This window comes from Schistocerca nitens, chromosome 2, assembly GCF_023898315.1.
Source record: "Schistocerca nitens isolate TAMUIC-IGC-003100 chromosome 2, iqSchNite1.1, whole genome shotgun sequence".
NCBI classification, from domain to species: Eukaryota; Metazoa; Arthropoda; class Insecta; order Orthoptera; family Acrididae; genus Schistocerca; species Schistocerca nitens.
Window position 1 is genome coordinate 291793388 of NC_064615.1, and position 12957 is coordinate 291806344.

A 12957-nucleotide genomic window follows, 5' to 3' on the forward strand; every position below is an offset into this window, starting at 1 on the left:
AAACACTGTTGCACATTATAGCTTTCAGGCAAAGCTTTTTTTTGGCAAAGAAAAAACACAAACATTTGCACAAGGAAGTACATCTCAAGCACATGTTACTGCTACCAACAGTATCTCTGACTGGAGTGCCATTGGCATTCTGTTTGAAGCAGGTGGTGGTAGCAGTCATGTGTGCATGATATATGCTTCCTTGTGCAGATATTTGTGTATTTTATTTGCTGAAGAAAGCTTTGCCTGAAAGCTATAATGTGTAACAGTCATTTTGGTGTGCCTGTCTGCAGCTCAGTGGGTCATCTTTATGGTGAATAGCAGTCTATCCTATTCCCAATATTGTTGATATGTCAACATGGAATTTCCTGCAGATAGTATTGTCATTAGTGACTAGTTTTGAACTTTTCATTCATTCTCAAACTATTACCTGTATTAGAAGACACAATGTTATTAGGAAAACATGAAATACAAAATTTTCAAACATTTTGTGTGCACAGATTACAACTTTGTGGCATACCTGCATTGAAATATTATGGCCGCATTACCAAAAAGTTAGCTCACACTTTCCCTAAACAGTACAAAATGGCATTTTGAACCACAGGTCAATTAAGATATAAACTAATACATAAAACTGTAAAAAATGAAAGAAAGTTTGAGGCATGTGTTGTGTACAAGATTACAACGTGGAACATTTGGTTGATATTATATAGGGCTAACTGATTGTAATTTTGTAACTAGATACAAGTAACATATCAGCCCAAGCAACAAGACTGCTTTTGGCTATCATTTGTGAAGCACAGAATGTACAGTGAGTGGTACTGACAGTACTGTGAAAATTTTACATGTGGCAGCTAAAGGAATGAAGTTAGATGTACTTCGAACTTAAATATAACAATTTTTTTATACTCTTAAAAATGATTCATGCGTCAGTAAAACAGTTAGCTTATGGCATAACAGTAATTTAAAAACAGTGTGATAATGCCTGGGACTTTTACCAATTCCGCTTCTATGTATTTTGTAGCAACATTAATGATCTCTGACAACAGAACATATGGACATAGAATAAACAGCTGAAGACACCTGTCAGACTTTACTAGAACAAGATACTATGAAATTTTGAATGTATCAAGACAACCATAATACAGTCAAATAACATTTTTATACTGATCTGATATAAAAAATAATGTATTATGTACAGTGAAACACTACTAATGCAGATATGCCACAAAAGATTTATTGCACTGCTGCAATTTGTGCACGCAAAATGTTTGAAAATGTTGTATTTTGTGTCTTGTTATTAACATTGTAGCTTGTAATATAGGTAAGGGTTGGGAAATGAACAAAAGGTTCAAAACTTGTCACTAATAAAAATGTAGTTTTCAGCTCTGATAGAAACCTTAATAAATTACAAATATATTGAGCTTACTTTCAAAACTGTACAATGTATCATACTAGAACCTTACCCTCATTCTGAGCTCAATGATTCCCTCATTATAGAGGAATGTGGACTCAGGTTTTCAGGCTAGCAAATAGGAAGTTACACATTCACAAAATTGTCATCTTGACATCAGCTGATATTGTGTGCAGTGTTATGAAACAATGTATGTATAGTATGTACAGTGACTGAGTGTGAGAAATGTGTAACATTAGGCTTTTACATTATTAAATAATTATTTGTTAAACAATATTGTATAGTAGGGACAAACCAAATGATATTGCACTGTTTAAACAGAGGGGCCACGTGTTTTGGAGTGTGGAAGCCCCAGTATTCATCCAGTCATTCTTATTTAACTTTTATGTAAAGCATTCAATGGTGAAAGTAAAAGATTATAGTGGCTACAGTTGCCTGAGACTGCAGTCATGTGAATGTGAGTTGCGTTTGGGTGAGTGTATGTGTGTGTGTGTGTGTGTGTGTGTGTGTGCGCGCGCGCGCGCATGCGTGCATGTGTGTGTGTCTGTCTGTCTTATTTTTGACAAAGGCCTTATGGGCCGAAAGCTTTGTTTGTGACAGTCTTTTTGTTGTATTTACCTGCGACTCAGCATCTCTGCTATATGGTGAGTGGCAGCTTTTCTTTTCATAATATTGTTGCAGACTATAGTATAGGGATTTAGACAGTGTGACGTGGAAGTTTGGGTCAGTTCAGGAGCCATGCACTGATAGCCTTCTGGTAAGGCACCCATTTGCAATAAGAAGGAAATCCAGGTTCTAGTCTAGGTCGGGCACAGATTCTCATATGTCACCAGCAGGTAGAACATCTTTACCTGATACAGCTGACACCAAATTACTTGCATTCAACAATTTTTATCTTTTATCTATTTTCATGGGGCTGTCAATCATCACCGATGTAAATAAAACTACTACTACTACATGACAGGTCATTCTGTGTCATTTGAATTGGACAGTTGTGTAAATGATTTTGTTGATTGTTTTCTGCACTTTTTTTATTTATTTTTTTTATTTTTGTATACTGTGCCTGCCAAATCGGATTTGTTTGTGATTGACAAGTGATCAGGTAGCAGAAAGGGTAGTTTGAAATTTGTGATTTTCTTTGTGGATGAATGTATAATGGAATATAAGCTTTATGCCAATGCTCCCACCCATCACAAATGGTTTGGTAATCAATGCATCATAACCATGAATTTATTCTGCTGATGAGAAAGATGTATAGTATGTATGTTCACTTGAGAATGGAACTGTTATGAAAATTCAGGAAAAATGATTGACATGTCTTTTCAGGAAACCATAGGGGGTATTATGCACACATTTTGGCCTTGAGTACATGAAAATTCAAAAAGATATGAAGCATTTTGAATTTCTATTTATGTGCTAATTACAAATTTGTAGAGAGAATTTAAAAATAAATTTGATATTTTGAAGAATTATATTCTTTAAATTGTTCAGTTAAATTTGAAAGAAAATAAACAAAACTGTAGAAAGACCACCACTCACCAGTTACTGACTGATAGTGTGGTGCATAGATGTACTTACTGATAACCTATGCACTTTCTTTTTAAGGAATCTCAAAATTTTCATTTCTTATGATACAGAGAAAAAAGGGTTATAGTGAAAGTTATGGGAACGTCGTATGGAGTTCCATGGAGAATACTGAAGCACTCATAAGTCTACTGCAAAAGACGCAGTAGTGCAGAAGGAATTACTGCACAGATAAGGATATGATGAACATCAAAATCATGAACAAAAAGCTAATAGTTGGATTTAAGAAATCGGTTTCCTGATGTTTTGAGGAATAAGCACTATAACAGCTTTTGATCTGCTTCTCTTTTTCTGGTTTGAGCTAACACTCTGCCATAAAAACTACACAGACACCAAAATATGACTATGTACAGCTGCAGTGACACTTAGTATTGTTTGCTACTAAAGAAATTGTTGTGGCTGCATGTGACCAAAAGTATGCAACAAACAAATAATTTATAATTAATTTAATGCTTACTTCTGTTCAAGAACTCCATTTGATTGGAGGATTTATTAAAATGAAAGAACTTTGATCTTCATGTGAATTGCTGTTGCTGCCAGTCAGATATTTGATTTACATTACTTATGTCTCCCTTTGTGTGCAAAAGTTAAATTTATTTGATGGTAAAATAAGATAATTATTTCTTCTGGCATTATATTTATTAGCATTCTTATTACTTTCAAACGCAAGTAGACTCTTGACAACAAATTTCAGTGTGAATACCTGTACTTTAATGTGGAACAGATGACTACTAGATCTATTTGAACATACCTCTCTTAATTCTAATCCCCCTCCTAATGGAGAACTATATTTTCCAGGTGTAAGTGCTAAAGTATCACATTTCTCTCAGTTTTTTCCCTTCTTCTTCTTCTTCTTCTTTCTTCTTTCTTCCTTCTTTACTTCTTTTTTATTCTTCTTCTTCTTTTTTCTTCTAATGCTCATGTGAAGATGCCGTGCAGAAACTGACAAGCTGTGCATTTTTGTTAGGAATCTCAAACTTTTTGAAAATTTTGTTTCTTGTGATACAAATAAAAAAATTGTGATCAGTATTATAGGAAAGTTGTGGGCACTGTCATGGAGACTTGTAAATCACTCATAACTCTTCTGCAGATGACACAGAAGTGCAGGAGGAATTACTGCACAGATAAAGGTATGACGAACACAGAGATTATGGCTAAAAGGCAAATGGGTAGGTTTTAATAAAATGGACTTGCTGCTGCTGTCAGAAGAAAGCACTGAACAAACAAGATATTTAAAGCACAAACAGGAAATGGAGAATGTGAGAAAGATAACAACCAGCCACTTTTTTTCACTTCATTTATGCCAAGATGCACTTTGGATTTGAGCCATCTTCAGCTCCCTTAAAACAGTTACATATTTATAATCAATATGAGTTTGTTCACTGAATTTTGTTACATCTCTGTGCAACTTGAAAATGTCATTAGTGTGTTCTATGTGTATTTAGTTAAAAAAAGAATAACACTGAAAGCTAGCAAATTTCATTTCCTTTATTGTGTGTGCCGGTCAGCGATTCAAGGCTTATGCTTTTCTGTGGGTGGTCTCCTTTACCCCTGAAGTATTTTAATTAGCTGCTATATTTTTCCTTGTTGCATACTAAAGTCAGCGACAATTAAGCTGCATTAATTGTAAATTATACATTAGTATGAAGATTGGGGAGAAATAGCAGTTAAAGAAATTGTTGTTTTGCACAGTGTATGTGCAGCATTTAAAATTCATTTGATACATTCATACTTTTCATAACTATATAACTGAAGATGGATGAAACTAAAAGGCGTCTTGGCATAAAAAAGTTAAAAGTAGCTGCTGGTTGCTGTACATGCTCAAGTAATTTAATCCATATCCATGGAGCCAAACTGTCATTGTCATGGATTGTAACTAGTATTATGAAATACCATGCAGTTGAGGAAACTAATGATATTATGTACTCTTGGTACAGTAGACCGTAACATACAGAGGAAATTCATATAGGTGCATACTCAACATATATTGTTAAGTTTGCGAAACTCTAGATTGAATTTTCTAAAACATCATAATAATGACAGGATCCATTAGCTAATATAGGGCTGTGCTCACTGCCTTGGTGGAATAAAAGACCAGGCCAGTTACTAAAGGACACTCGCATAGAGCACAATACTGAGAACAAATTTGTCTGTGGATGAAGAAGCTTTGCAGAAGGTTGAAAATTTGTGAATATCAGCCAATTGTCCAACTGAAAGTACTTGAGAATCAAACTGAGATGAACTGTTGGTTTGAGATAAAGTGTCAAAATTTTGAAGGCAATGATCCATTCTGATATTGTGTTTTATTGGGCTAAAGAGTATGCAGCATTTACGAAGGACGCTTTCTACAGGATAGGCAGCCAAGTTGCTTAAATCGCTAGCTGCCTGAAATGTCTTTAAAGCTCTTCTTTACTTTTTTCAGCTTTACAGGAATTGTAGATAGTGGGCTACTTCAATTTTTAATCTGGACAACTAGTAATGATGTGACTACTTTAGCAGAAGTTTTTCCTTTTGCTTATGTTACTCATGTTGAGTAAACATGGCTGCTCCTCTACACAGCTTTGCAAGCAGTCATCACTTAAATGTAACAAGAATGCAGCTACTGACTGTGGTATTGTCACCCATTCTTTGTTACATATTTATCTTCTCCTACTGTGCTCATTTTGCCCAGTAAGACATTTCTTGCAGTAAAAGTTCTAGATTTTAGGTCTATTTCCTTTTCTTTGCTCTCGGCTTTCTCTAAATATAAATATTACTCTATTAATTTTTTGTTGTTTATCATTTTATGTATTTCTTGTTTATCATTTTACATGTATCACTTTTCTAAATTCTTTTGAGTTTATTACAGTTCATATGTTTTTACAGGTCTTGATTGATTATGTTTCATTGTTATGGTTGTTTGTTGATTATAAGTCACACAGTTGTGCCAGTCATTTTCCATTTTCTTTTGCCTTTCTCTTTTTGCTCTTTTTGTGCTCATTGGTACATATTTCTTCTAGATATTAAAACACATATAACTAAATACAATGTGAGATGTGCAGCTTATATAACATTTTGGTTCTTTTTCTATGTGATGCTTTTCTCACATGATCAAATTGTAATGATTTGTGTTGTTTGTGTGTGATCTGAGTTCTTAGAAAACAAGTTACCCTTATTCCTTAGTAGTACAATTCTGTGTTGTTTGTTCTGTTACTGTCGCAATATGTGATTCGTCCTAAATGTTTTGTCTTGGACAATGCACCATACGTAGTCACAGTGCTACAGAGCATTAGTCTAACTGAATTTATAATGCTTTGCATATACTCTTATCAGTAGCTATGTAATGTGGTGTAGTGTAATGATAAGAAAATTTGGTGGTTGAAAATTGAGTATTTTATAAGCTAATGAAAATTTTTCAGGAAAATTAATGTATTTTAGTTGAAAGTTCATTACATTTGTACTGAATTTCTTTGTTTGTTTTTGTATAATTTAATGAACTATCAAATGTGTAAAGTTTATTTAAAAAATTAAAAAAAACTAAAAACTGAATAAAAGAGCAGTAGTTACATCCTAGTCAAAATTCAAGTTTCACTCACCAAAACCAGGAATCACAGTCTGATGATTCAGTTAATAAAAGGATACTCAAGCAAGACAATAAAACTAGAGATTCTGGACCTGTGTGTTTCTTTGTTAGGAACTGACCTGACTTTCTTCTTTGTGTTTGTGTTTGTGTCTGTTTGTGTATGAGTGATTGTATTCTAAGCTTATATATACTTAATACCAATTACCTTATGTAACTTGCTTCTTGGATCTCACTTCTTCAATGGTCTTAATAACTTTTTTCGTAGTTATCATGTTACTTCATTTCTGGGTGGAAACTCTGACACATCATCATCAGCCATTTGACATCCATCACTGGATAAAGATCTCTTACAGACGTCATGGTCCTCGGTGGTACACTATTATGTTATTTATGCATGCTTTTCTAACGTCATCCATCAACCCTGTTACATCATAATCTCAGTTTTCTCATGTCTCTCACAACCTGCCAAGGAGCTTTCTTGGTCAACTATCATCAATTCATCTGGCTACATATGTCATGCAATTCCCATTTCATTTTCATTACAATCATAATTATGTCTTCCTCTCAGTTGTATTCCTTGCGCCATCTATTTGTTTTCCTCTGTTCCGTAGTAATCATTAAAATGAATCACTTCATTGTGTACTGAATACCTGTCATTCTGTAATGATATTCACATCAGAACTACTTATCTCATGGTCACAAATCATAAGGTGATATACACTGATTGTAAACTTTCTACCTCAAGTACATTGTATCCAATGTTTACATGTTATACAGATGTTTTCTGTATGCTTAAGATCATGTTTCCACTTTAAGATATTTGAGATCACAGTTGTTAATACTGAAAAAAGCATTGTAGGAATATGTTTGTAACTAGTATGAAGCTGCAATTGTGACTGCAATAGAACTTGTTAAATTACTGTTAATGTATAAAAGCTTCTCCATCAAAATATTCCTTTCCATAATGTTGTTACAGTCCATCATGGATTTTCCATTGTTTGCTTTCTCCATAAAAATATATATTTCTTACAAGCTGAGAATAATAGCTGTTTTATGATAGAGAGGAAGGTGCAATAAGAGACAAACATGCTTCTTCCTCCAAACATTTTAATGGTCTTATCTGAAATATACATCATTCCTAATGGATCTGAGTTAATAACTATAATTTATCTTGTCCACCTGCAAATGCCTGTCTCACTTTTACAGATATCTAAAATCAGAATTCATTGTCATATGAATTCACTTTAATGGTTGAGCATTGTATCTGATCAGCTTTCATTTATTATTTTCTGTCGAAAAAAATATTCACTTACAGATGTAGCCACGATTACCTCTAAGTTGAGAAACTGAGAAATTTATTGCTTACAAGAGAATGTAGTCTGAAAAGTAGTCACTACATATCTTTTTCTTTAGTGATAAAGCCAGTTGTTCAGTCAGATATTACCTACCTATTGAAATGTTTAGTAACATCAATTTTGAAATAAGAAAGCAAACTTTTTTTTTAATATTTTAGTCTTATTATTCTTTCATGAACTTATGGTATAAAGTATAAAAATTAAGTTGCCTCCAGATGTTTCCCTCACAATAAGTAACTTATTTTACTATGCTGAAGTCTTTACTTATAGATATGACAGATTCATAGAATTTACTGTTTTGTAAAGTTATTTATGGAAAGAAAAATGTTGAATTCTTCCCTTACAAATAATTTCTCTAGTTTTTTGTCTCACAGTAACACTTCTTGTAGAGACTTACCATAAAACTGTATATTGGACTAAAACTTGAACCCAGAACATCACCATTCATGGGCAATTTCTCAGAGATTTCATCACTGCCACCCGAAGTTTGTCTTTATCAAATCTGAAAATCGTTAATGTTTCATAGAAGCAGTTTTGAAACTGTAATAATTTTACAGTTTTGAACACACTTTTCTTTCATTGTTTTTTTTTTTATTATTATTCTGTAGAGGGTAAAAAATGGAAATGTCGTATGGTTAGGGCCTCCCGTCAGGTAGACCGTTTACGAACATATTTACTTATTAAATGATGTGTTTTTCATTTTAATTTATGCCATATACCAAATTTCTCAACTGTAAAACTCATCTAAATGAGTTATTAGATATAACAGTTTTATATCTTACTGAACATATTTCTCTGAATGCCATTACTTTGTATTTCTCTATAGAGTGTTGCTGCCTTATAATTGGCAAGTTGAACTTCATGCCAGCTCCATTGCTGTAAATAAGATGCTGCCTTGGAACTATTATTACTTTATCTTGTATTATAGGGAATAATTGTAGTAAATTCAGTTTGTATATCAGATTGCACTAACAGTTCTAATACCAAGCCCTGTATACACATAGAATAGGAAAAGAAAAGAGAATAATTATATAATAAGGAATTCATGTTTATTTTCCTGTGTGGTATTTTCTCACAGACACCCACCTTCTTTCATGTTAAGGTACTGTGATAATTTTTCATATAGGTCTCGATAAGGAAATGCGATCCTGGGATGCCTATGTAGGTCTTGAGGCTACTCTGAAGAATTTGATGACCTCTCTCAGGGCTGTGACAGAATTACAGAATCCCGCAATAAGAGAGCGACACTGGGAACAGCTAATGGCAGCCACAAAGGTCAGTACAGGCTGATTTAAATCCTAATTTGAATTCTCCACTGTGAATAATAATAATCATGTTAGTTTATGAGACAGAGAAAAATTTGTGACACAGTCAGGTCAAACTTTCTGAACAGCTGTCTGCTTCATATTTAGTCATTGCAGGAAAAGAAGAGTGAGAAAACTGAATAGGAAAAACAGAAAGTAGACCTGGATACTGCAGGTCTCAAGTAGAAAGGGTACCTTCATTTGCAAGAGAACGAGGTATAAATCAGAAAGTGTCCACACGTGAGTTGCGGGATATCAGGAAAAGATTAACACATGTTGTGTCTTTGAACATCACTGTAAATATATTAACAACCTGTGGACATCAATATGCATACAGTGCATATAAAAGAACATTGAAAAAGTATTCAGGATATCATGCTGCTTGTAACCAGTGTTTTTCTGTTTCCTAATATTTTCTGTCTTAACAATTGATCAAAAATTATTTTGTTAAATTGCAGCCAAACTGTAGTTCTTTCACAAAGTATACAATAATATCTTCCTTTTGGTATGCTTCACATAGTTGTATGACCACTTATGTGAGTGTAGTAAGTAGAAATGGCATGGAACAGAAAATTTTGATGGTAAAAACATACGTATCTTTCATAACATACATTGTAGCAAATCAGTTGATCTCAGTGTAATAATGCATTCCAAGGTCTGATATAACATATATTACAACCAAAAAATTCTATCAGAAAATGTTTTGATAATTCATGGCCATTTTTATGTTCTTTGGTTTTGACCACAAGATTATTATGTGGCCACAAACTTTACCTTAAGGCACTCGTAAAAATCATGCATTCAGAGTAAATAAACCAAAAACTACAGAATTGTGTATGACCTGTAACTCTTAACATTGCCCAATAACACTATGATGGCAGAACAGAAGGGACTAGTTTAACATTGAATAGGAAATGAGCCATCAATCATCTGAACATGCATTATTAGAGGAGCAAATCTATAACCATACACCATAAACTTTTGTCCACAATAACATCTCAGTACAGACAAACGAGAAATGGTTTACTATCATCAAAAATCATATTACTTAACTCATGACCTTTTGTTCCACTTACTGGTCACTAAACATGTTATAATGTAGTCGTGATGCACAATTTACTTAGTGTGACTTACATATTTGGGCCCACTTCTAAATGCATGTAAAGCAGAGCTTCCGAGTAAATAATTCATTTATAAAAGCTTGGTCTTGTATCAAGTGTATCCATTCAGGCTTTCCAGTGGCTTCCTTATTGGTCTGATGTTCACTTGTTGTAATTCCCACAAATTTCAATAAACACCAATGCAGTTCTTTACTACCTATCTCATTATTACATGTCTCATGAATCATGCCTGTACTAGATTCCTTTGTGCCTAAAACCAGTGGTTCCCCCTCTAACCTTTCACAGTCCTTGTCTCATCATTCCATTACAGGGTCTTGTTAACATTACTACTGACTTTAAAGATAATGCCACAGAGACTCTGAAGATAGTGCATAGCCACTAGCCTTCAGTTATCAGAAATTTAACAGCTGTATTCCAGATTACAGGCACCACAAACTGGAGGTAATTGTGTTATGCACCCGAAGGCACACCATACCATCACACCTGTCGCAGTGCTTGTATTACAGCGATGAAAGCACTGTACATGCACACGTACATCTACACTCTATAAACCACCGTTCAATCCATAGCAGATCGTACTTCCCATTGTTCCAGTTATTAGGGCTTCTTTTTTCGACCAAAATAGTTATTGCTGTGTTGACAGTTCGCGTGTTCCAGACAACATCGCACTGTCCATGTAGATACTTGCCATGCTGAAAACAAACCCATTTCCTGACTCAAGATGCGTGATGTGGCTGTACGATCCTTTACACCAAAGTGAACAATATATCTGTCCTGGTTGATGTTTAGAGGGGGAGTAGATTACTAAGGCCCTTGGCTAAGAGAAGAAAGTGATGTTTGGTGATAGCATAGGAGGTGAAACATGGTAAAGTAGTAAGCGCTGTGCCAGCTTGTATTCAGAAATGAAAAATAAGGTAGGATTAGAATGAAAATGGTTTATAAGAGGAGGAGCATTATTTTAATTGAATCAACTGTGGGTTATTGGTGAAACATTGTAAATTAACTAAAAGAAATGGTTTTGGGCTATAAGGCAATTTTCAAGCATATTACTGAATCCCACACATGAAAACGCTAAGGTAAACACGATTTGCTGATCCTTGGCTTTATGTAAAATTACTTCAGCGACTATTTTTTGACAAATTACTTTTGAAATTACACAATACAGCAATTACACTAACATGAGAAAACATGTATAGGAATAAAGTTGTGCATCAGCCTAGAACTTTTTATCTACCGATGGATTGAGACCCCAAAGTTTTACTTCTATCTCAGAGTTGTGATATCATCTAAAAGAGGTGAATAATTCAATTGTGTTTGCTTGTTTCATCATAGGTATGGGGATATACAAATCTGTTTTTTCTTTGTTTTAAATTTCTAGAATTTGTAAATGGCTGAGTTTAGCCCCTTTTCCTCTGTGTAAGACTTGTACATCTATTATTTCTTTGTGGTTTAATAATAATAATAAATGTACAAATGTTTCAGCTTATTATAAGAGGAGTGTGGTGTGTATCTTCATATAATTTTAATTTATATGTAGTAATGCAATTTTTTCGTCTTAAATGGAGATTAACTTCAGATTTTGGCTTTCTCATCTTCTAAGATTTATAACAACCCCCCTCCCGATCATGACCCCTTCCATTGTTTGTAAGGTTTGCTTTCCTTTATTTAAATTTTGGAGACTTGTAACATTTTTTTTTTCTTTTTCATGCTGCTAGTGCTCAGAGCGTCTTCCAGCAAAATATTCGGTAAGTTATATGTGATGACACTTATGCATTAGACATGATTTCTAGGATAACTCTATTTAATAACAGAAATATTTAATGCATTAAGCAAAAACTCTACAGGGCAGTGATTTCATGCCATCAAAAGCTCTCTCTCAGATTTCTAGGTGAAAATTATTTACCTTAACTGATTTTTACTATAGCAAGAACATTATTTTTATCATGGTTGCAACTGTAACTGTTGTAATTGTTGTACCAGTAGAAGTCACAAATGATTATTCTGATTTCAGTTAGAATTCAAAGCAAGATATATGCAAACTGAAGATTTGTTTCTTATTATTTTAGAAATAATATTCAGTTTTTAAGCTATATAACCAAGTTATTCCTGAACATTTACAATGTTTAATATATGTATACTATGTTCAGTAATGAAACTCAGAGGAGTTATGGTAGCAACACTGTCAGGGTGACAGGTGACCACAGATGACTGTTTTGTATTCTCGGACACATTTTGCTTTCACAGTACAGTCCCACTCTACACTTTTACTTACATAGGAGAAATGGGAAATGATTTTAACTATGTAACTTCTTTGAATCTCTTTAAATTCTGTGAAATTTTCATCATTTTTACAACTAAAAACAAATTACTGCCTACTTCAACATCTAGTGACGCTTGTTGATTCTTTTGTTGGTCACAGTACATTCTGTTGTTTTATCACAACCTTGAGGCATTGTATCAAACTCTGTTCATTGTTACTGCCACACTGTGTCAACTTTGTATACATTTTAGAAAACTGTTCCTATAATTTTATGCCAGGAATAAAACTGTATATCTAGAGGTACTGTGTGTGCAACATGATTAAATTGTCATTTTTAGGATTTTAATTTGGATGCAATATTTGTAGATA

At 33.8% G+C, this 12957-nt stretch overlaps 1 protein-coding gene across 1 annotated transcript in view; it reads left to right on the forward strand.

The window, feature by feature from the left end:
- LOC126234993 (dynein beta chain, ciliary-like) overlaps positions 1–12957 on the forward strand; it is a 732993-nt gene that overhangs the window by 418151 nt on the left and 301885 nt on the right. The window contains exons 28-29 of the mRNA XM_049943730.1: positions 9030–9178; positions 12044–12073. Of these exons, the coding sequence (XP_049799687.1) occupies positions 9030–9178; positions 12044–12073 (179 nt within the window). The remainder of the gene's footprint in view (positions 1–9029; positions 9179–12043; positions 12074–12957) is intronic.